This window comes from Cygnus atratus, chromosome 15, assembly GCF_013377495.2.
Source record: "Cygnus atratus isolate AKBS03 ecotype Queensland, Australia chromosome 15, CAtr_DNAZoo_HiC_assembly, whole genome shotgun sequence".
NCBI lineage: Eukaryota > Metazoa > Chordata > Aves > Anseriformes > Anatidae > Cygnus > Cygnus atratus.
Window position 1 is genome coordinate 201,534 of NC_066376.1, and position 25,335 is coordinate 226,868.

A 25,335-nucleotide genomic window follows, 5' to 3' on the forward strand; every position below is an offset into this window, starting at 1 on the left:
AAACCTTGGTTGTATTATTCTTGCTTTTCACCTTTTTCCCTTAAATCATCCCAGCCAATTAACCTTGGAATACACTTACATTAAAATCAAAGCAGTACATGGGGCTTAGTTTCTGCAAAATAAAAATTTACAGCTATTCAGGATAATGAAGATCAAGGCCCACTGCCCAATTATTTTTAAATAGTGCAATTCTAAATTCTGATGAAATCATGAACCATTTGAATCCATTTAGAATCCACATTAAGAAGCAAAAATAGCATCTTTAGCAAAAAAACGTTTATCATGGTTTTATGAAGAGTCATACATAGTTCTCAAATAACAAATGGGTTTAAATCATGATTCAGTAAATTGCAAATATTGCTGCTTCTCAGTCCAGCAGGCATTAGTTTTCAGGCTACAGTAAATGTTGAGTTAATCTGAATTACAGTGAGGAAAGAACTATGTGCTGAGAGCAGAGCAGCTGTCTCACAATGAAGTTTGGAAATCGTCATCTTGCATGCAATTACAATGGCTCTTTCTGGGGAAAAATAGCAGGTCTGCTGCTGCATCAGACTAGAGGATTGCTGGACTTCTGTGGCTGCCAGGAGTTTAATCTGGGGAAAGGCATGGTCATGTGTCTCCTGAGACGGCAGATTTTGCTGTGTTCAGTCCTGGCCATGCCAGGGATATTATTTGCTAGCCAGAGGAGTGGGTCACAATCTTTTCTTGAAGTAGAAAAATTAAAGATTAGTTAAGAATGATACATGATTGTAGTTGTCTGCACAGTCACCATTTAAGCCATTTGGGAAGACAGTGTTGTGAGATGAGAGGGCAGCAAAAGATCTTTGTGGGCAGCATTCCTCAAGGAAGGCCATTCTGATCATTCTGATGTTTGACCAGACCATTGCCATCAGAGAGCTTCAGTAGTTCAGCAGCAATCAAACCTCCTGTGGTATCATTGTCACACAAGGTGCAATAGTCACTATTGCTGAAGGACACATTTGCCATCTCCAAAGATTCCTGAAGCATAAGGAAGTTACCCTTTCCATGCTGTAAGTGAGAAGGATAACTCCTTCCCATGCCAGATCTGTCAAGGTTGGCTTTAATTATTTCAGAAATTTTCAGGCCAACTGTATCATCAGCATGGTTTTGTGCTAAGAATAGTGCCAGCTTCACTTCCATCTCTTCTGCTCTCACATACCTGCTGGGGACATACTGCTGGCTTGGACCAGAGGCAAACATTTCTTCTGCAGCAACAAGATTTGTGCTTTCCACAGGTTTCAAGGAAATCTGGGAAATCAGTTCCTGGGTGTTTAGCTCAGAAACTCCATCTGTAGTCACTTTGTTTGAGTTGCTTGCCTCTTCTCTTCTGAGTTGATTCCAAGCTTCATTAGGTCCAACCCAGTCCTAGTGAAAGGATCAGTAAGTTCAGGACATTTTGCTCAGAGGTAGAATTTTCAGAATAACAGTTCTTTTTGTATGGCTTTGGCACAGCAATCCAGAGGTTTAGTGCAAATCTAATGGGCAAAATTTCAGTAATAGGGTAGAGAATATAGCATTTAACTGCCCTGAAGAAAGATTTCACATGAAATTTTCAAGATTTCACCTCCAGAATATACTGGAAGCTGCTTGTATTGCTTTGGTTTTGTGAAGGCAGCATGCACCTTTCATGTTCAGTAAGTGTACAAGAAGATGGAAGACAAGAGAATGCAAGTGCACTAATGATGTTTCTTGGTTTTTGCTTCTTCCATGAAAGGGATCTGTTCTGTTTTCACCTTTTTTCTTTTCTTTTTTTTTTTCTCCAGTTACGCTATTTAAACATACTTAAGATATTGGGAATGCTAGAAGAACATGCTAGAGGACGGCAGCAATGTTGATTAACTACTAAGGAGAAGCTGCCACTTGAGAAAAAGAGTGGTGATTCCTTGGTCCTGCTTTTTCTACCTAACAGACAAAATACTCATTTCTCTGTGAAAGAAAACCCTGATTTGTTAAACCAAAGTAACCCCTGAATACTGTGCTTGGTTACCAGTGTTATCCATCTGAAAAAAGGGGGATATCAAAAGCATCACTTATTGGTTATATGTGGAGAAATCCTCTGGATGTAGAAAAAAGTACAGGTGATGGATGGACAAGGAGCAAGCTACTGGAGGGGCTTTATTTTTAAGGAGAGAGAAGATGGACAGTGGCTCTGGTGGTGTAGTTAGTATGCGGAGGCAGGAAATTAAGTGAGAAACCATGAAGTCCCAGGAAGACCAGAGCTACATGTTGGTAACAATGCTCAGGACCTAGAATGATCAACCCTAGGAAAAAAATCCTCCCCTCATAAGCTGAGGATCATAAGAAAGGAATTAAACATTTCTTACCTTAAAATTCCCATTATGCAAATTATAGAGTGGCTGAAAGAAAGCAGCTGGTGTGGGAATGTTAAAGCAGGAGAGGCTTTTTGCCCTGAAGTGAGAAAACAACACTTTAAAATCAAAAACCAGACAATTGTTCTGTATTCTGTCTCAATGATATAGCACACTGGTTAAATGAAAGCCCAACTCTTCTGATAGAAAGATTGCAGTAGAATCTCATTTCATGTGGTTCCTGACATCTTGTGGGTATGCAATTATCTGCCTCTCAGACATGCTTTCAATGTTCCTAACCCAAAGTGCAGCCTTCTTGAAGTTTTCTGAGGAATGCTATATGCATTCAACTCATTAATAGTCTATTACTCATTATATGTACTGAGCTATTTATGCATTTGTTTAGCATCTTGTTTGATCTAAACCACCTTTTCTAGCAGTATTTTAGAGCATGCACGTTTCATTAAATTTAGACAGAGAAATTCTGCCATATATCATAGTCCGTTCATTAGAGTTTATCCTGTACAAACATTTTATCATATGAATATCATATATTCTGTCTCCCTCAGAGCAACATGTATATGGAGCATAATAATGTATGTCAAGGCAGAAAGGGAAGAGGTAGGAGACTGGCTTTTGTGCTACCAGCATAAAAGAATATAGAGGATGGTTAAACCAAGGTTTTAGAGACACTTTTTTTTTTTTTTCTCGTGTATGACTTGGTCTCAGAACCTAAGAAACACAGAATCTGAGTTGGTGTAGTTTGCCTATATTGGTATTTCACATACTGACTACTGGCAGGTATGTCACAAATAGCTTAACATTGATATCAGTTTAACCATCTTTATGGATTGCTGTGCGCTTCCACTTTTAGGTTACCTACATGAGACAACTCAAAATTTCCATTTTTTTTGTCCTGGTTTTGGCTAGGATAGAGTTAATTTTCCTTCTAGTAGCTGGTGTGGTACTGTGTTTTGGATTTAGAATGAGAATAATGTTGATACCACGCTGATGTTTTAATTGTTGCAGAGCAGTGCTTACACCAGGCCAAGGACTTTTCAGCTTCTTGCTCTGTCCTGCCAGCGGGCAGGCTGGGTGTGCAGCAGGAGCTGGGAGGGGACAGACCCAGGACAGCTGACCCAAACTGACCAAAGGAATATTCCATACTATATGGCATCATGCTGAACATTTATATGGGATGGCTGTCTGCGGTGTGGGGAGAGGGACTGCTGCTCAGGGACAGCCTGGGCATCATCAGTCAGCGGGTGGTGAGCAATTGCATTGTGCATCACTTGTTTTATACGCATTATCATTAATAGCACTATTATCATTATTATTATTTTCATTTATTTTCTGTCCTAATAAACTGTCTTTATCTCAACACACAAGCTTTCACTTTTTTTCTGATTCTCTCCTCCATCCCCCTGGAGGGGGTGGGCAGGGTGAGCAAATGGCTGTGTGGTGCTTGGCTGCTGGCCAGGTTAAACCACAACAGGTTTAAATTTCTTTAACTCCAACAGACCCTCAGCCTTGACCTTTAGCTGAGCTCAGGTGCCAAGAAGGCACTTTGGTCTCCTTAATGACCGAATAGTGGGTCATTAGTTATCATTAGCCAAGAATCACGTCATATCCTGAGAACATCAAAAGAGCTTTTGAGTATGTTAGAATTTGATTGCGCAGCAGAAACAAGAAGCAAAATGGATATAAGGACACTTCGTTTACTCTCTTTAGGTTATAAAGATCAAGAGAAACTTAAAGAGGAACTATAACATACCTTGAAGAAAGCTTGCGGTTCCAAAATAAATAGAGTAGGGTGCCAAAACTTAGAGGAATGAACAAGAACTGCAAAGTTCTGGAATTAAAGAGCTTTTCAGACACTTCTGGTACACCTAGGAAAAGAATCATCCCCCCCCAAAAAAAAAAAAAAAAAAAGATAAAAAGCCTGAAAGTTAAGATAGATCCCCAAATAACTAAGCAATACAAATGAAATAAGCAGTTAAAGACCTCAAGGAAAGTAATTCGGTTATGAAAACTTGAAGGAAACTGATTCTGATTTTAAAAAGCTTCATTTTACCAAGCATCTTTCTTTTTTTTTTTTTTCCTCCTTTCATTTTTAAAAATTAGTATGGACATGAAAAGACATGAATTAAGATCAAAACAATATTCTTTGTACCTGCTCTTTGAAACACTGTTGTCTGGCTCCACTCGCTCCACTGACTATGGTATGAATCCTCATTTTCAGAAACTTTGCAGCGAACTCGTGCAATGTAAGAGATACCACTGTGAAACTCTGTGCCTTCAATTTCTATTTGTGGTAGTGAACTGGGTGGTGTCTTGTTCAATGCAAACTGCAAATCATTATAAAAAAAAATCTATTAAAAAGGCTGGGCAAAAGGATGGTCTTTTAATAACTTTTTTTTTTTTTCCCTTCTCCAAACCCTCTGTTCTTGGATGCAAGAATAGGGCCTACATGATGATGAATGACTTCTGAATGCAGGATTCAAGAGATGATGATGCATTGTTCTTCACTATTGATGTTTTACATAAAACCTTTCTGTCTTGACATGGAAAGACAGAAAGGTTAGCTTAAAACAGTCAGCTTCCAGAAGACCCTGAGCTGAGTGGCAAGGCCATTCATTGCACCAAGAGCAAGGCAGCGTGAGTGTGTGGCTCATCCAGTTACCTCCCATGACACGCCGTACTCCTTGTACTGCAACTCGTATTGAAGAATTTCAACGAGGTACCAAGGCACACTCCACCATATCTGACACTTGCTTGCAGTAATGTTGCTCTGGATGTTCAAAGGTGGATCAAGCTTTACTGCAAACAGAGAGGTAGGTTTTCCACAATATTTGGGACTGGAATACCACAGAAGAAGATGCATGTTTCTAGACTGATTAAAGTCTTGGAAGATAAAGCTGGTTCTAAAGAGTGATACTAAGACCAGCAGTAGTCTGCATTAGCTTACAGGATAGGTCAAAACAGCTACAGAACTGACATAAATAATGATAACTCAAATAGCCCCTGGGGATAGTCCTGCAATCAAAGAACAACTCCAGATATCTCATTCTGCTCTTCCAATGTAACACTAGTACAGACAGGCTCTGAGATTTCAAATACTAGGGCATTTGTCTAAAGTACCAGGCCATGGGACCTAGGATTTTATCTACAACTTAGATTCCTCATGACTTCATTTCTTTTGAAAACAAAACAAAACAAAAACATAGAAGCAATAAAATTGTACAAGAAAACAGGATGAAGACCAGAAGTATAACCAAAATGTGCTCCAGAACCATCCCTCTCTGAAGTCCAGAAAAAGTCAAAATAGAGAGACACTGGAACTGCATCCTTAATGATAAAGACCATGTAGTTTACTCTGCAGGAATGGACAATTTGGCTTGCTTCCATTATTTTCACTTGCTGTCTTTGAGACACTCTTTTTCAGAAAGTATGTTAGATCCATCCCAAAGATGCTAGGCAGAGCCTCATTCCACTGCTGCTCTGGTTCATACTTACTGTGCTTGCTGGGATTGTATTCTGGAAAGGTAATGTATGTATGATTACTCCCAAAGAAGTTGCCTTGGAGAGAGACTCTATAACCATCTGTTTCCAAGATCTGGCTGGCTAAGTGGATTGTGCAACGATACTGATTCTGCATGCTGTCTCTGGCAGTCAGTTGGCAGCTGGCGTTTTGACCCTTTGACCAGAGGCTAAAAAAATGAAAAGGCTGAAAGTTTCTTTTAAGTCATATGATTAACTGCTTTATGGCTTATGAAAGACGTGTGGCAGCTTTGCACAGCAACACATTCAGGAAGAGTATGTCCCTCCTTAGTGCAGACAGCAGAGAAAGCAATGCTAAAACTGGCTGGACAGCAGGGTTGAAGAAGGAGGAAGGAAACGGCCTCCTAACCTCACTGCTGAGAGCACTAAGCCTCCCAGCAGCTGCATGTAGTACCCTGTACCTGCCCCCTGCTCCCTCTGAAAGTGAGAGGGCTGCTATGTATTGCTGCCAGGAAAGTGGCAGGGCGGGAGGGAGGGGGGGGGTAAACCACCTAATGTAGCCATTTATTAGTAAATTTTTTGTGTTGCTTGTGGCCCCACAATAAACTGGGTACCAAAGTTTATCAAGTTGGCATTTTTTCCATAGATTTAAAATCCTGTATCATTAAGAGTTACGCTATTTTTTACTAAACTATATCAGAATACAATAAGGCATCTAATGCTGGAGTGGCTTACCCTTGTGTAACAGTTTACTAGTTATTAGTAATCAAGACAACTTTATTACATCATCTAAACACATTAGCATTCTTGAATTAGCATATCACAATGCTTATTATCCTGTCACCTAGCAAACTGTTCATTGGTTTTCTTCTGTTAGAGATAAAATTATTCACATAATAAACCCGTCACTAAAACTTATAATTCACTAGACTTTCAAAATCCTTTAAGTATATATATAAACTATATTAAACCAGTAGGAGTTTAATTTTTAGGCAGCAAGGTGATTAGAAACTGATGAGGCAGCTTCATGTAAGATCAGCCTGGAAGTCCTCAAATGGCTGAGAACCAAGGCTGCAAAGGGAGGGCTCTCTGCACTGAGAGGCCCTTGCAAGCAGACGACACTGGACTGATGGACCACCCTGACCCTGCAGGAGACCGTGCAGCTGCATGTGCGAGACCTCTGCTGTAACCCTGGTGACTGTGAGCCCATGAAAGACTGCTGCGAAGGGAGCAGCTGCCAAGGCAGCCCAGGATTGTAGCAGTGAGATGGCTGAGATGGCTGTGCCCAAAGCAAGCACAGCCCCCAGCCAGGCCCCATCTTGGCTCCTCCGTGCTGTCCTTCCCACACCAGTGCCAGGACTACCACAGACAGCTCTTGGCTTGCAGCTCTTACTTTGTGAAGTGCAGGTAGAAAGGTCCATCGCCCACAGGCTCCTCCATTGCCCACACGCAGTTCACAGTAGTCACATAGTTATTCAGGCAGCTCAGACTGCCAGGGAACTCTGCAGAAGAAGGAGACCAGAGCTGCATTTATGTTACCACCTGATGAGGCCTAAAACATGTTACTTGCTAGCGCTTCCTTTACTGATGCCTTCCTCACGATATTCTTCCTCTGTACCGCACTTCTCTGCATGAGATGAGTGTAAGAACTTAGGGCAGGGACCTTGAGCAGTGGCTGTTTTTTCTGCTGCTCAGCTTGTCCACTATGTTTTCAGTTGCTTAGGTATGGCATTGCCAGCTGGATGTACTAGTTCCTGGGACCCCAGAAAGTGCAATCACAAGATCTTGTATTCTATTCTTTAGTGTCTGTGTATGAAAACAAGAACATGTATACACCCCTCCCACCGTGGACCTATTCCAGATTTCCCCTTACCTCTGCCTTGCCCTCCACCAAGGAGTAGCACAGCAGTAATGCACAGGTGAAGGCCCAGCTGCTGCACATCTTGTCCCATTCCAGACAGTATCTAAAACAGACCAATCGTTAGAAGCAGTTTTGTCAGTAGTTGTACCAGCAGGCTGAAGCCTGTCACAAGCTGGCCTTGTCTGTCAGACATGGCACCAACTCAGGCATGCCATGTCATCTATAGGGACTGTTCTTCTCGCAGCAGCAAATATTACTTTGCATAGGAGTATAAAGCACCAGCCACCTGAAAGCAGATCTTTAATTCCTTCCACTTCATCTTTTTTAGTCTTTTTCTCCACTTTCCTCTTCTGTTGTTTGTTGTTATTATTGGGTTTTGTTGTTTGTTTGCTTGTTTGTTTGTTTGCATGCACCTGGCACATGAGAATTTAAGAGCAGCACAGAGCCACAGTGGATCGGAACGAAGGCTCATGTGTCCTGTTTCCGATAGTAACTGAAAACCGATGCTTAAAGAAGAATGTAATGATAGAGAAAGCATAGATATTCTTCTCTGAGAACCTTCTCAGCCTCCAGACATTTGCAGCTCAGGACTCCTGGAGCAGGCATAATTTCTGCATCTTCAAGTCTTTAGTGGGTTTTTCCTCTCATGAGCTCATCCATCAGCAGTAGTTACCTTCTGAAAGCCATCTACACAATAAACACTGCTCTCTACATTTAATGATGGAATTTTAATTTTTTTTTCTAAACTTGATGGAGTCAAGTAACTGTTTTTCTGGCAGTTTCCTGGCAGAAATCTCCGTTTTCTCTTTACTAGAGGAATATTTGCTTGAGCTGCTTATGTCATGAAACTTTTGAGGGACCCTTTCTTTAAGCCACTTGGAGTTGCCCTGAGCTACTGTGAAAGGGTTTGAGGTCAGGTACAAAAGCTGGGATAGAAAAGGGTGTTCTATCCTAAAGACTTTTTGTTTCAGACTTTTTCCCATTTCATAGCTGAATAAAACCAAGACCTACCATAAATCTCTCTCTCTCTCTTACACACACACACACAAGAAGCCACAATTCCAGGCAGATAACCAAGTTGCTCACCTACAGCATGAGAATCTTGGGATTGTATTTTCTTCCCGTAAGTATTTCCTTGCTGCCAAAGAAAATTTCAGAAGGCAGAAATAGAGAGAACAACTGATATATTCCTGGTCAAAGCACTCATCTGGGATGTGGAATACTTAGGACCTAGTCATTGCCCCAGTTTACTGAAGGAGACTGTATAGATATTTGAAATATTGCAGTGTGCAATATTGAATGCTGTCTCTCCCATAACGTGGGATTCCCTTTCTTCTTAAACAGAAATTCCATATAAAGTTTCTGATTTCATGATAAACCAGCAAACATAAGTTTAATATGAAGAAACCTGACCTAGTCTACTCAGTAATACATGGTGTTTTATAAGATGGTTCCAGCTTGCAATATTTGCTGTTTCCTTAACGCTCCAAAAAAGCCCAGCACCTCTGCAGGTAGTGTGTTGCTCTAGGAAGCCCATGACTCAGCCTGGAGCCCAGAAAATGTGGAGTGAGTGTGTAAAGAGTCCGCTTTTGAATTTAGACAAAAAGAGTTATTTGAAAATTTCAAAAATATTGGAGGAACGTTGTTTGCACAGCTTGCCCAGCAAGGATACTGAACTGAGCTCTTGGTTTGGGGTAACAGAAGGCTGTGAAAATGTTCTGACTTGAAAGAGCTTGGCTTGCTTTGGGCAATGCCAGGGCCTATGTTCTCTCTTTCAGAAACAGTTGGGGAAAAGAGAAAGATAAACATCAGGATGGGAAAAACACTAAGAACAACATTTGCATAAAGCCAAATGGGTACAGCCAGGCTACCGAATGAATGTGGTTTCTAACCAGCAAGAGGCCTGAAGTAGACTTAAAATGGGAGTGAATGACTAAGAGCCTATGCTTAGCAAGCAGTGTGATATTTCAATTAGCGGTATTGTTTTATTGAAGTTATTAAATGATATGATGTCTACAGCAGCAGGAGCTGGACTCCATGACCAGAAGTATCCTTCCAGTCCCGCATTTCAGACAACTAAACAGCAGCATCCCTGTATCAACCTGTTTCCTATAATTATGCTTCCTTACAGTGTTGCTATTCTGGATTAAATAGTAAAATAACTACAACATATCAGAAACTGATCAAAAGAAAAGGAATCTTTCTGGCTTCCATTTCACCACCTCCTCATTTATGTTTTTTTTTGGTAAATATCCTGTTTTGCTGCAGACCTTCTTCAGAGTGGGGGTTGTACAGAGGAAGTGTTACCGTTAGCTGAGTTTAGCTGGGGGAGGCTGGGAGGCATGAAGTCTCTCCTGTTTATCATTCTAATCAGGGTTGCATACGATCCCTGTGATAAGTACAGTAAGACTGACTAAATATGAAATAGAGAGAGCTGCATAAGTACATGCACAAGTAGAATTATACATATGCTTACAAGAACTTGCCCAAGCACACAAACGAACAAGCATATGTCAAGATAACTAAAACAGGTAATTACCTATTTCCAGGTAAACATAACTAATTTGTTAACACTCCTTCCACTCCCCTTCCACCCCTCCCCACCCCCCCCAACCAACCAACCAAACACCAACTCTTTATTCAGTTCTGCAATATATGAAATGTGCCAGACATTTACTGGCTGTCTATCTCACCTGGAACAAAACAAAACAAAACAAACAAACAAAAAAACAAAACAATTTGTATGTCAGAAGTCATGAATATTTGTTATAACCGGGTAATGGAAAACTGAATTCTGAAAAGTTTATCAGAAGATGATTTTGGGGAAGTAGCAGATAACCAGTGAACAAGAGCCTGCAGTACATTAATGCAATTACAAGAGCTATCACGCAGACCATGGATGCTTATCAATTAAAAGAAATGTTACTGCAGCTACTGTAGCTGTAGCATTCATAATGCCATTATTAGTTCTTCTATTGGGCTCCACAGTTTGAACAAAATATTGCTGAAAAAAGATTAAAAACTAATTCTGAAAAGGCTTATGAGCATTATTTAATAACTTACCTGAGAATGAACAACTAAATATTAACTAAATCTCTTACCCAAAGGAAAAGTTAAGAAGCAATTTTATACCATCCAGAAGTAGCAGAGTATTTCAGGTAGGATGAAAGAGTATTTCAGGTAGGAGAAAAGTATCATTTTAAAATCTACTAGAGAAAGATGAAAGAATCCAGTAGTTGGACACTGAAGATGGATAGTCAAACAGAAATGAAGACAGACAGTAGAATTTGTGCAAAGGGACACTTCATTTATTGCTGAAACCTCTTGCCTAAACATAAGATCCAACGCTTGTAGTCTGTAAATCTTGGTTAGGTATCTAAAAAAAAAAATAAAAATCCTTTGTTCAGATGGAAGCCCTGAGATTGATGCAGGACTTGTTAGTTACAATTTTCTGTGCTAAAGTGATCATGATAACATTCTCTTAACATCTGCAATCTTCAACCTTGCAAGGGAAAACCTAGCGTACGTCCTAAAAAACGTGTTCACAAACAGGCAGAATTACTTCTCAGTAACAGCCAGACACTTCCCACTTATGAAGAAAGGAAATACCTGTACATTTGTAGTGCTCAGGGGAACTGCTGGTTTCAAGCACAGAGACATCAGTGAAGCTATCTGTGTTGTGTCTGCTCATACTTGCAATGAGCTTGGTCTTGCAAGAAAATTGCTGCAAGTTTTAATAGAATCCTACAGATACTTAGGTGCCTTTTCTCATCTTTTGTACTCACTGTGCTTCCCACATTTCAAATTGCTCAGCTGCGGAAAAGGAATTGCCACATTACCCTAAGGCAGGTTGAGCTAACGATAGCCCAGACTGATCACAGATAAATTGTCTTGGCAAGTCCCAGAAGAAAACGACTGCTTCAGTGACATTCTCTTCCTCTTCTGTAAGTCAATATGAAAGTTTTGATAGGCCATGTGGCAAGGTGAACAGAAACAATTCAATCCTTAGCGTCTCTTGGTACTGGACAGCAGACAGCCATAGAATGGGGCAAAAACGAGACAAGTGCAAAAGCACTTTTCAGTTTTGGTGAGAATGGAGGGAAGGGATTCTCAGTGGCCTAGCAGTCATTCATCATTCCTCCCAGTGGCCATCATCTCTGAACACTGCCTGTTCTTTTCTCAGCAGCAGGGGAGCAAGAAGCTGATAATCAAGCCAGGAACCAAGCAGAAACAGATGACATGCCACCACCGTTACAGAATCACAGAATGGCCAAGGTTGGAAGGGACCTCTGAAGATCATCTAGTCCAACCCCCCTGCTGAGCAGGATCACCTAGAGCACATTGCACAGGATGACATCCAGGCAGATTTTGAATATCTCCAGAGAAGGAGACTCCGAAACCTCTCTGGGCAACCTGTTCCAGTTCTCTGTCACCCTCACAGTAAAGAAATGCCCTCTCATATTCATCCACAACCTCCTGTGCTTTAGTTTGTGCCCACTGCCTCTCATCCTGTCACTGGGCACAACTGAAAAGACTGGCTCCATCTTCTTGACACCCTCCCTCAGATGTTTATACACATTGATGAGGCCTCCCCTCAGTCTTCTCTTTCCAAGGCTAAGCAGGCCCAGTTCTCTCAGCCTGTCCTCATATGACAGGTGCTCCAGTCCTCTAATTATTTTCATAGCCCTCCTCTGAACTTGTTCCAGTAGTTCTATGTCCCTCTTGTACTGGGGAGCCCACAGCTGGACACAATACTCCAGGTGTGGCCTCACCAGGGCTGAGCAGAGGGGGAGGATCACCTCCCTTGACCTCCTGGCAACACTCTTCCGAATGCACCCCAGGATACCATTGGCGTTCTTGGCCACAAGGGCACATTGTTGACTCATGGTCAGCCTACTGTCCACCAGGACTCCCAGGTCCCTCTCTGCAGAGCTGTGCTCCAGCAGGTCAGCCCCCAGCCTGTACTGGTGCTTGGGGTTATTCCTCCCTAGGTGCAGGACCCTTTGCTTGCCCTTGTTGAATTTCATGAGGTTCCTCTTGGCCCAACCCTCCAGCCTGTCGAGGTCACTCTGAATGGCAGCACAGCTCTCTGGGGTATCAGCCACTCCTCCCAGCTTTGTGTCATCAGCAAACTGCTGAGGGTGCACTCCATTCCATTGTCCAGGACATTGATAAATAAGCTGAACACTGGAGCCAGTACTGACTCCTGAGGGACACCGCTAGCTGCGCGCCTCCACCTAGACTGCACCACTGAGCACGACCCTCTGAGCTCTGCCATCCAGCCAATGATCAATCCACCTCACTGTTCACTCATCTAGGCCGCACTTCCTGAGCTTGTCTATGAGGATGTTATGGGAGACAGTGTCAAAAGCCTTGCTGAAGTCAAGGTAGACCACTTCCACCACTCTCCCCTCATCTACCCAGCTAGTCATCTCATCATAGAAAGATATCAGATTGCTAGGCAACATCTTGTTGGCATGGGCTGTCTGCCCCATATCCTAGTACCAAGGCCAGCATTACAGCAGCTGGGGGACTGGAATGCACATCAATTTCCCAGGCAGGTTGCTTGATGCTTTTTTTTTGTTCCAACTCCCAGTTCCTGCAACACAGCCCAAGTTGTGGGTGAAGGCAGAAAAGCCCAGTGAAAACTTGGGGTGGTGGAGGTGTGGGGGTGCCAGAGGAAAGCAGAAGAACCACCTTCAATCTGCATAGAAGAAAAAGACCAAATAAATGTCCGAGGGAAAGTCTTGAAAGGACACACCAGGTGTGCTGCCACAATTCCAGGTGTTGGTTCAGCACCAGCAGATGACTGGTAACCTCAAGTTCCTAGATGGTCTCAGCTGGTTTCAACAGTATTTCCATCCTTTCCATATGCTTCCAGGACAGAGTTCTGCCTATTATCTGGTCAAGAAAATTAGACTTTGTAGCCACGCCTTTTTCACCCCTTCCTGTAGTTCTATCAGCTTCTTCCATTTCCCAAAAGTCATTTCAACCAGAATTTTTACAATGAACATAGATTTCCCAAATCAACAGATGAACAGATGGTCGACTGTTATTGCTATGTTCTTCTGCTGTATTACCAGAAATCCGTATTGAAGGTTTTGTCTCACCCCCCACATCTGAGGTCCAGTACAACACAAAATAAAAAGATGGCCTTTGCTTTTAGGAATGTATAGGATAAAATAAATGAATTGATAGATACTATAGAGAGGGGAAGTAATACAAGATGGTGGTCCCTACAGTCTCAGCGTATGGTCAGCCTAGACATTATCTGGTTTATAGAAACTCAGCAAAGCAGAGCTTTAAGGAGAGACTTGAAAAATGAGGCTGAGGTAGCTCAAGAGAGAGCTGTAAGCAGCACCTTCAGAGTGTAAGCGACAGCATGGTAGAAATTAATGTGGGATTTGTTTGATGATCTAGTTGGAGCTGGAAGCTAGTATCATAGAGTTGACTTCTTGGTATGGAAGTGACAGATGACAAGCAAAAGGGGAGGTGGTCAGTGACTTGAAGGTGGGGACAAGAAGCTTATATTTGGCATGACAGAAAAAGGAAGACAGAAGAATTGTGTAGAGAAATGTAATAGGGTCAAAGGGAGAGGTACAAAAAAGGATCCTTGCGTCACTTACCTTTGGATGGATACAGGTAAGACAAGATCAGTTCTACGAAGGCCAAATAAAATATGAAACTGAAGTGTCATACAAGAACATAAGCAAGGGTTTCATGTGGAACTGTGTGCATAAGAATCTTAAACATGCTTGAATTTCATTTGATACATGTAGTGATATCATATGCTAGCTCTGCAAACAAAAGAATCATGCTCCTCTAGTTGAAAGAGGCACAACAGACATGCAGGACTCCAAGGTCCTTGCCCACCTCTGCCGTCATTATATGGAGTATACTGTTTTGTCAGCGCATTTTTTTCTGTTGCAACTCATATGGTCTGCTGTGCTCACCCAAAGCTTAGAGGAAGTTAGAGGCTTGAGGCTCTGATTTTGCAGCTGCTCTGTGCTATTCCAGAAATGTGCTCTGCTCTCCCTCTCACACTAAGATACGAGTGGCATGCAGTGGGAGCAGGCACAGCAGACCTGGCCCATTTAATACTCTACTTCCGTTCCTTACATGTTAGCAATTAACCACAAATGACCTACTCTCCCTTGGCCAGAACCCCTTCCTTTGCTTCAGTCTTTTTGAGAGGCAGCAGCAGCAGGCACTAAAGAAAGGTAGGACGCTAAATTATACCTAGGAAGCTAAACACTGACAGGCAATAGTGTGCCTGTACCAACATGCACATTTCTCCACTCATGAAGGCTAGTCCCAAGTGCACATTCTCCAGAGCAATCCATTCTACTATTAAGAAATATAACTGATCATCTTTAGCGCTCCTTTGGTCACCCTTTCCTACAAGCAAATACTTTGAGATACAAGTACTTTTCTTTTCTTTTCTCTCTCTCTTTTTTTTTTTTTTAAATTTCTTTAAGAAAAAATAATGGTACATTATCTACCTGCTAAATACCTAGGTCTCTGAGCACATCTGACAGAAACATGTCAAGTGCACATTGTGCACTCATATGATCAGCCTGTAAACATGTGAACTGCTAGGGAATAAGGAAGTAATAGGATTTCCCCATCCATAGTTCATACATAGTCCCAAACACTGAGGGATATTTTGTCTGGATTTGTTTACATTCATCTTTTTCATGCAGAGAAGAGTGTGAAAGATAATTTGCTCAAATTGCCTCTTTCTCACACATTCCAAACCAGAATCAATGTGATAGGGTGTGGTATTGTGCTCAGCAATCTAGCAGAACAAAAGTGCAAAGACCCTTCTGGTGGTTTGATTGTTCTAGGATCCTAGTAGCAGAAATAATATACAGTTCCTCATTTAGGCTAACAAATTATTTTTCATATCTTATTTTTAGCTTAGTAGACGTACCCTATCATTATTTATTGGCATGCATAGCACAGAAATATGTTAAACCATCTTACCAGCTCAAAGGAAACTTCACTTTTCACACTGTTTCTGTCCCTTGATAGTTTAGGCTGTGTGGTTTGATGATCAGGCAGTAGCAGCAGTGGCATAATAAAGCAGAGCTTACTGTGCCCGATTTTAAAGATAATCTCAAGAACCAATGAAAAACTGCTCAGATTATCAGATTGAGTTAAAGTAGCTGCATCTGCAATTACTCATTAGTGATGCAGAAACTGAGGAATTTCTGTTAAGGGGTTAACATTTAGAAGGCCGAATAATTTGCTGAATATGAAAGTACCTTCTTGGAACACTTAATTAAAAAAAAAAAAAAAGTCATCAAAAGAGCTGTGTGTAAGTGACCTAAAGCCATTTGCTAGTCCTGTCTGAATGTGAAGTGAGACTGCTTCCATCCAAGGCCTCTGCCCAACTGTGCAGATAGTGATGCCCAACTTTGCAAACAATCAAACACCTGAGGCATCCCTGAGCTACCTTCTTCTTCCTCCACAGCCTTTTCCTGCAATGTTCTTAAAGGGGCAACTTGGGAAACATCAGAGGCAAACAAGCACTGCAGTGCTTCCCTGTCCATATCCTACAGTGCATAGGGAACAGATCTTTCCATATTCAGGTGAAATGCTGCAGTGGTAGTGTTAGAGCTAGGATCCACCAAGTCAGTCACGTAAGTGGGTCTGGTTCCAGAGAAGGGAAAGAGAGATGCAAGCAAAGGACTGACTGAATAACAGTCTCTCAGCATTAGCTTTACGGGCTAAGAGAGAGGGACAGAGGCAATGTAGAACCAGAGATAGATGTTTCTACTGCAGGTAGAGCAATGTTGGTTCTCCAAGTAACTGCTTTCAGGCCTTCTTCACATAGTAAGACTCCTGCCAACTCACACGAAGCCCGAAGAGTACCCATATGAACATATTTTAGATTTTTTATTGTTGCATCAATCACGAATGGGAGCAGAAACAGAAAAGCCTTAAAATGCAAGCAGTCTTCAGAGCAAGTAACACCTGCTGCACCAGAACTGTCCAGACACCTGTAGATCGCCTGCTACAACAGAAAACATGTAATCGCTTAGAGACAAATTGTATCCTTGCATCTTCCCTGCCTACTGCTGTATATCACCAGAAGGATGCTACAGCCATCTGATACCCACAGCTTTGACCCATTGCCTCCACAGCAGACAGAAAAGTCAGTACCAACATTCAGCAGAAGTTTGGTTCAAACAGCAAGGCATAAACTTATCTTCCTAGTTTCCTTTCACATCACTGTTCCGAAAGACAGTAGTATTTCTGACAATACCACAGCTACTTGTAGGTTGCTTTTTACCCCTACCTCAAGTGATACTCAGCCCAAAGACCATTAACTGAATTCCTGTTCTCTAAAGGCCACTCAGACCCTTCTTTCATGTTTTCAAGCACTCATTTACTGGCTCTCCCATGACTAACTTCAGTGTTTCTCACCAGTGAGCATTGTTTCTCCCCAGTTAATCTGTTTTACATTGTATTTAACCTGCAGTTTTTCCCTCCCACCCCAAGTGCTCCATTTGGATAGGATTGCCACTGTTTTTCTGCTGCTGGCCCAGTGTCAAATGCATGCATATTTTGCTATCTCCTCTGATCCTGGATCACCATAGAGGCAGAAGTAGTAAACAGGACAAGCATCATATTCCAGTGGAAGCTAATGGGACATGCAGTAGTTGGTATGTCTGTGCTGCATTTCTTGGCCTGTACAACAATGTACATTTTTGAGCCTGAGATAGTCTTAGTTAGACTCATATAAACATGGACACTTTCATGTCCCTGACCATTGTGAATACCATGCAGAGCACAGCAGACCATATTTATTAATATAAATACTTTGTCTACATGGGTGATGCTGCTGTCACCTTTTACAATCTCATCACACTGCTTAGTGCATGGTTGCACTCGCCTCTGCAAGGTATGCTAAACTTAGATTACTTGATTACCTGAGCATGGCAGTAGTCACTAAGCAGATTCCCCTGGAATGGAAAGCTTATGCAGCCTATTGTAATCTCTGTTCTTTTAGGGAGGCCTGCTTGGCTAAACTTTGAAACATCAAATGCCTTTACCACACTATTATCATAACTCTTTCCTGTGCTTTACACTGCTGTTCAGGAATCTGCCACTGCGGGTTACTGAGGTCACGGAAGGGTGGAGTGAAACATTTTACAGACAGCTTGTTCGAGAGCAGGGGAAGCCTCCCAAAAAACAACAAGTCATGGGCTTTGCAACGTGACCAATGGCCCTAGCATTCCACAGGGAACGTATTTTTTCCAAATTAGATATTGTTAGGTCAGGGACATTTGTTAGGTCAGGACATTTGCAAAGTTTGCTGCTAGGAGCCATGGCAAAAAGAAAACAAACAAACACACAAAAAAACAAAAGAAAAAAAAAAAGAAAACACACCACCACCACTTCAAAAATGTCTACATCCACAGTGTCAACAAATCTATGGCCAAAAGCTTAACTGTTACATCCTGCCTCCAAGGGAACTGTCTCCCTTATTTTCACATCCTTGTGCCACATATCATGGAAGTTCCTCTCTGCCTATGAAGTCTGCCTCCTAGGACGACCAGAGGCAACTTCCAGTCTAACATAGCTGCAAAACAGTGACTTCTACCAGATGTGCAGCTATGGACTATGTAGCAATGACAGAAACAGATACTTTGGCAATTCTGGGGCCAATGATTCTATCAAAGGCATGGGGTGTGCAGAACTGAGGTGTAAAAGGGCCCAGAAAGATAGGCAAGTTTCCCCTCCACTAAACATCCTGGGCCAGTTACCACCACGTTGTTTCTGAAGTGCAACTACCTGTTGTTGATGCAGCTGCAGAATACTCGTTACAGACCAGTAGCGATGCTTCTGCTCAGTATGTCTTTGCATAGACGATGCATGCAGACTTCACAGGACACTGCCGGGCAGACAGCTCAACAAGGAAGTGGAGTTCACCCGCTCCTCTGCTGCCTCGTGGAGGGCATGCAGGGTACTTGCAGCACAGCAGCGAGAATGCATAAGCGTGCAAAGATAATGCCTCCTGTGGCAGAAGACAGCAAAAATAAAAAAAAACTGAAAAAAAGGAGGGAAGAAACCAAACCCACTGATATCTTGGGTCTGTGCCCAGGAAGCCCAGAGCTAAAAGGTACATTGAGGAAGTAAAAACAACATGGGCAAAGCTAATCCCTGTAGGTTCAAAAGGCAGCATGGGTGGCACAATGGCTGTCATAAACAATCAAATGGAGGATGCATAGAAAAACTCTCTTAGCACTCAATTGTGAAAGAAACAGCTTCCTTTCATTACAGTGCTCCCTCTTGTTAAGACAGTGTGTTGGGCTTATGTGGCAAGGTTTTGATCGCAGGAGGCCAGTAAGGGTGGCTTCTGTGAGGAGTCCAAAAGCTGCCCCAAGTTAGAGAAGAAGCAGTTCCAGCTGGCTCCAAAAGGGACCCACTGCTGGATTAAGGTAAGCCAATGACCAATGGTGGTTGCACCTCTAGGAGAGTGTAGTTAAGAAAGGAAAGGAAAAAAAAAAAAAAAAAGAAAAAAAGAAAAAAAAAACACAGTGGCATGGCTGTGCCACAGCAGCTGGGAGAGAGCAGCGAGAAACAATCCCACAGACACCGACAACAGCGAAGAAGGAGGGGAGGAGGTGCTCCAGGTTCCAGAGCGTAAGTTTCCCTGTGTCAAGGCCCATGTTGGAGCAGGCTGTCCCCCTGCAGATTTCCACACTGCAGCCCATGGAGAGAAGCCCATGCAGGATCAGGAGGTCTGGCAGGAGCTGACACCTGTGGAGGACCCATGTTGGAGCAGTTTGCCCCGACGGATGGACCCCATGGTATGGACCCATACTGGAGCAGTTCTTGAAGAGCTGCTGCCTGTGGGAAGCTCACATAGAATCAGTTCAGGAAAGACAGCATCCCGTGGGAGGGAACCCATGTTGGAGCACGGGAAGAGTGTAACCATGAAGGAGTGGCGGATGACACAGTGTTACAGACTGATTGCGACCCCCGTTCTCCTGTGCCACTCAGGGGGAGGAGGCAAAAGAGGATGGACTGGGGGCGGTGGTAGGGGTAGTTTTTGTTTGCTTTTAGTTTTTCACCACTCTAGTCTGTTAGTAATAGGAAATAAATTACACAGAATCACACAGAATGTTAGGGATTGGAAGGGACCTTGAAAGATCATCTAGTCCAATCCCCAAATTATATTAAATCTTCCTACGCTGAGTCTGTTTTGCCTGTGATGGTAGTTGGTGTGCAGTCTCCCTTTCCTTATCTCAACCCTTGAGCCATTTTTCATAGTATTTTCCTTCCCTCCTCCTTTGAGGAGGGGGAGCAAGAGAGTGCTGTGGTGGAGTTCAGCTGCCCACCACAAGAAACCACCACAGGGAGCTGTGGGGTTGCCAAAAGTCTTCAGTAAAAGCTTGGGGAGAGAGAATAGAATTTATTGGTATCACAGCAAGAACAGATTGTTACTGCACTGGAAACATACATTGTTAATCACACAGGCTCTCTCAGTGTGAGATCTTCTGCAGCCGAGCAGTACTTGGGTTAGTAGCACTATACCTGCATAAGATGTATGTGTTCACATTCAATATCAGTATTGAATTAACTTTTTAAGACAGTTATCCTAAACAGACATACAGAGACATAAGAGGGAAATAATCAGTTGCAGTGCAACTAGCAGTTTCATGGTTGGCTTTATGATCCAGCAGAAATTGATTAAGCTTTGTGCTACTGACCTGTTAACTGCAGCAGACCAGGTCCAAGGCAGAAGATGGAGTTGCAGGCATATCCAGGTGGGACAACATTCCTGAAATTATTGCATAGCTCTAACAGCTGTTATAGTTAATTACAGTTAATAGTTCAGTGTTATAGTTAGTGTGCTTGGAAAATGCTGGGAGAGATGCTGATTCAGTAGGAAGCCTTTGTAGAAAGAATTTATCTGGAATTATGTTTTGAAGACTCTTCATTTATAGATTCTACCTGCAAAGCCAAAGTCCCTCTAAAACCAGAGTTATGATTGGTCTCTTGGACACGTCATTCTCTGATGATGAGAATTGGTTTTGATTATACCTCATGAACAGGGATGGGTAGAATTCATAATTAATATGAACTATTACAGCTGAGTTTAAAGGGGATTGTGTTAGGAAAAGTAACAACACCTGTGTTGTTAAGAAAGGGTAAAGAAGTGTCAATATAACAAACATGCTTGCCATAGGTTATGCTTCTAAGATTCACGTACATCTAAACTCAAGTCGTGCCAGGGAAAATTACTTTAAAGTTTTGTACTATTTATAAGCTTATAAGAAATTAATTATGTTACTTTTGATGCAGCATTAACAAGATAAGTGGCAACAGAAATAGGCATTACATTTCTATGGGCCTAATAGTTTTCATTTGTATGCAGTAGAGCTTACACCAAGTAAACTTTGTTTTTTTCTTCTGAATTTTGCTGACATTTTGCTTCTGGCACTGTATAGAAAAGGCCCTACAATCTGCAAAGGAACATCAAGTCCTTAGTTAGTCTGTGTCCCATTGACAGGGCTGTCAGAGCGATGAGAGACCCATTGCTTGACATAGCTCCGTGGAAAGTCCTCTCCCTCCTGCTCAAGAGGAATGGACCCACTGTTGGTCTGACTGTTTTGCTCAAATTCACAGTCAACTGGACTCCCACAGTCCGAGTCTGCAAAGCCACTGTCAATAGTGTCCAAATCTAGGCAGATCATAGGATAACTGTCACCAGGCCTTGCACTATGAGGTAAAAAGTCATAGGAGCCTTCACTGTAGGAAACACTTTCACCATCAGGAGAAGGTAGAGAAGCTGGATTTTCCAAATCCCACTGATTAGGATGCAAGCAAAGGGCTTCTAGGATGCTTCCCATCCCTGTTTCCAAAGCCCTTTCAACTTTCTGGTGGGCTGGGGCACTTGTCCTCAGGTGGTCTGTGGACACAGAGCCTGAGGCAAGTATTTTGTCCTGTGTGCTCAAGTCAGACAGATGGAAGTCACTGGATAGTTTTGTGTCTTCGTCATCAATGTTAACCTTGGGGTAACCATTTTCTCCAGCACTGTCTTCATCACTGGTACGCTCATGTCCCCTGTACATACGGTTACAGTTGCATTGGCAGTTACAAGGTGTAAATTCGTCAGCTACAGTCACAGTGTCAATAGACAAATGTCCATATGACCGGTCCTGAGTCCCACTGCTACTGTTCACGCTAGACAGCAGGGACTGGCTATCCTGACATGGGGTAGTCAGGCAGGACACATAAGGCTTAGAAGGCAGATCTCTTTTTAGCTCACTCATCTCCTCTTGTGAAGTACTGTTGGAAGGACACATGCTGTAAACTTCTAGGACTTCCGGAAGGACTATTCCCCATTCAAAGAAATCAAGGGTCATTTTCGTATGGGATGTACCAACCCACTTCTGCATAAAAACAGATACAGAGAGAGGGAGAGAGGTTAGTAGCATCAGCTGTGAGTTTTCACAGAAATTACCAAAGACCTTGTGCTTTTAGAGGCAAAGTCAAGCTCTAAAATCACTGACTCCTCCAAAATGGCAGGGCGTGAGATGCTGTTATTACCAGGCAAAGGCAGCTGCAGGAGAACTGGCTCAAATAATTGAAAATAATTAGCTCTGAGAAATTGGCATGGCTTTGCAGTTTTCTCCATGTTGCAAAGAATGCCACTGCCTATAGCAGCATTCCTGGCTCATCAGCCAGATGTACCCCTCCCAAGCGACCAGTTCTCCCTGGATCTCTTCTCAAGGAAACTGCCTCTCTCTGAAAGCAAAGTTAGTTTCTTCCTCTACATGCTGTATCTGCAGTCAACACACATAGCCCTGCTCTGTCACTTTGCAGTACCCTGGGAAAAGGGTCAGGGCAAAGCTTCACCAGATCTTTTTTGTGTGACCATGCCCCAGGCTAGTCTTTTCTCTCACAATGACACGAAGAAAGCAGGGGTAGGCAGGGGCTGTGGACCTCAAAGAGCTGTAGCCACTGCCTGGTGCAGATAACACTTATTTGAATGACAGGGGAACGTCACACATTGAATCTTGCCCTTCTGTATCACCATTAGCATTACATTCTGCTTTGTTCCATGTGTTATATTTAGATCATGAGCCTCTTGCATTCAGTTTCATCTGAGAGTAAAGGCACCTCTAGGTTTCTTTGAGCTAAGAACAGAGTATGATTCTGTTCTTTTCAAAGAAGTCACTGAATCATTCAGACCACCATAAACTTGTGGTGTGTGCCACTAGTGAATGCTAGTAAGTCCTATTAGCAAGGCTGTGTAGTTCAGAGACTGGGCACAGCACTGAAAGTCAAGACCTATCTGATGCTTTTCTGATGGCTGATCTGAGTGACGGCTCTTCTAAGTGCCATTTTCTGCTGTGTATAAAACAGGTAACAACACTGAGCTTCACAAATGCTGTGAAGGCTTCTGACATGTGGTGCTGCATGAGAGATAGATTTTGCCACAGTAATCAATGTGCAGGAAGCACCAAGTCTATTTTAATTTATTTTTAACATAAACTGAAAAGAGCTTCTTATTAAAGCTGTACGTGCGAATGGCTATTTAAAGAAACAGCAGGAAACCCACCCTTTCGGAACTGAGCAAGCAGAATATTTACTATGCTCTCTTGACAATTCTTTGCACATTCCCACCCAACGTGAATGCAAGAACTCATGTACACACAAGAGTGAACAGTGTTCATCTGCTTTCCCTTCTCTTTTTCTGTCTTAACTTTTCTCTAACATTTTCACTGTTACCTGTGCAATCCAGGACTCTTCTGTGCAAAGCTTTCCTATTGTCATTTGCTGATTATTATTCACAGAAGTTTCCTAAACACTTGCTTTAATGCAGGCAGGATGCAATTGAATAAGCCTTAGATCAATTGTTGTTGTTTTTTTGCCAGCTGATAATGATGACTGTTCACATATTATTGAGGTTGCCACATCCTCTTGACACCCTCTGCATCTTGTGCTGTGGCTGTGTGGGCGACTGCTGCTTTATTCTGCAAATTTATTAAATTTCTCAGAAACAACTTAGCTTTAGCAATATTGTAACTGATGTTCATTCCCTCCTAGCAGCACTGAATGACCTAATTAGAAAGTAGCAGTAGCATCATTCCTGCTGAGCATGGTGAAGCAACAGGATTCTCTGACAGGAGCATGGCTATTGGTGTCAAAGGGTGGCCTCAATTCCACTATGAGCACTATCCCTTGGCTATTAGGAATTCCTACACTGGGTCCACCTGGTAGTTGCTCCTTTCTCTGGTAACAACCAGTGCCAGCGGCCTCAGAGGTAGATGCAAGTACCCTTTGGAAACAGATATGAAAAGCTGGGCTAAAAAAGGAAGGCAGGAAAAAGAAACACAATCACTGCAGGCTTCAGCTTGAATGGTGCCCATGCAAAACTTGCCATTTAACCCAACTGCAAACATCAGCCATTCAACAGTGGGAAAGTACATGAAGATCATTAGGGCCCAGCTGGTGTCTCTCTCACAGTGTCCAAGAAAAAGCAGAAACAAAAAGCAGACACTGAAGTGTCTCTTATCAGTGCTGCTGATCAGCAGGAACAACAGGAACTTGCTCAGAAAGAGGCACTGATGTCTGCACTTACGTGCCAGCATCTTTACTGTTTGATAATGGCATTGTGGGTTGCTCTTCAGTTTAATACAAACAACGTCTATGTATACTCGATGTTTTTACTTTTGTGTCTCAAAAACTCCAGCAAACCCTGCGGTCTTTGCACGCCACTTTGTCAGATGAGCAAGTTTGGCTGGTATTAAATGAGAAGAGAATTTGTGAGGGCTAGGTAAAGTTGCTCACTTCACAAAGATTATTCCTTAATAGGGAGGCAGCTGGACATACAGTATTGTCACACAAGAGTTATTTGCCTCCCAGAGCTCTACTCACCTTTCCAGGATGATATACATATCTGTTGTCTGCATAAGTGACTCTCCAGAGAGAGCTACAAAGCTTAATGTTGAGCCTGTGTTACTGCAGAGACTGGACTGGGAGATCTGGCTCTACAGTGAAGTCTACTCCATGCCCTTCATGGCAGCATGGGATTGGAGTATTGGAAGAATCCCAGTTACTGTCCTGGTGTCCCTTTCTTCATTCCCTTCACAACCTCAGACTTCACAGTTCAAATATGAGCTCAGCTCACCTGCTAAGACTGTACCTACAGGGGATGAGCGGCACAGGCCTGGCATAAAGGTCTTCCCAGCACAGAACCTACACTGTTGGAATCTGGTCCTCATCTGTACCCACGTGGCATGCCTTTGAGACAGCTTTCTCCTCTTACTGCCCTAACAAGAATCTCTTGCCCAGGAAAGAGTACTGGGTCTTTTAGTTTATCTTTGTCATGTGCTCCACTCACTTACGCGGCCCATTTATACCTTGAAATCTCCATTATGCACCAGGTAAAGTGGTTTGAAAAAAGGAGCTGGGTCTGGGATGCAAGCCATCTTCTTCCACAAGCTGGAAAAGAAAAGAGAAAGGCTTTGGGGTTAAGCACACATTACAGAGCCAAAACAAGGCATCTCCAGAGCCAATTCAAGCAACTGAAATCACTAAAATCAGTGGATAGGGATGTCTTGTGCAGCACAAGGATGTCTTGTGCTGTTGGAGCCATCTAATGGCCTTTCTTGTGAG

At 42.7% G+C, this 25,335-nt stretch overlaps 2 protein-coding genes across 2 annotated transcripts in view; both read right to left on the reverse strand.

Moving 5' to 3' along the window:
- Positions 1–355: 355 nt before the first annotated feature.
- Positions 356–25,335, reverse strand: part of LOC118256438 (uncharacterized) — a 35,861-nt gene continuing 10,881 nt past the window's right edge. The window contains exons 8-16 of the mRNA XM_035563406.2: positions 25,080–25,161; positions 7,705–7,795; positions 7,225–7,333; positions 5,847–6,040; positions 5,014–5,150; positions 4,504–4,678; positions 4,105–4,219; positions 2,346–2,430; positions 356–1,386 (exon numbers count right to left, since the gene is read on the reverse strand). Of these exons, the coding sequence (XP_035419299.1) occupies positions 841–1,386; positions 2,346–2,430; positions 4,105–4,219; positions 4,504–4,678; positions 5,014–5,150; positions 5,847–6,040; positions 7,225–7,333; positions 7,705–7,795; positions 25,080–25,161 (1,534 nt within the window). The 3' untranslated portion in view covers positions 356–840. The remainder of the gene's footprint in view (positions 1,387–2,345; positions 2,431–4,104; positions 4,220–4,503; positions 4,679–5,013; positions 5,151–5,846; positions 6,041–7,224; positions 7,334–7,704; positions 7,796–25,079; positions 25,162–25,335) is intronic.
- IL21R (interleukin 21 receptor) lies at positions 20,260–25,097 on the reverse strand. Its single transcript, XM_035563407.2, has 2 exons — positions 25,065–25,097; positions 20,260–22,103 (listed from the first exon to the last, which is right to left on the reverse strand). Exons 1-2 carry the CDS (start codon positions 25,071–25,073, stop codon positions 21,195–21,197), a joined length of 918 nt encoding a protein of 305 aa, XP_035419300.1. The 5' UTR covers positions 25,074–25,097; the 3' UTR covers positions 20,260–21,194.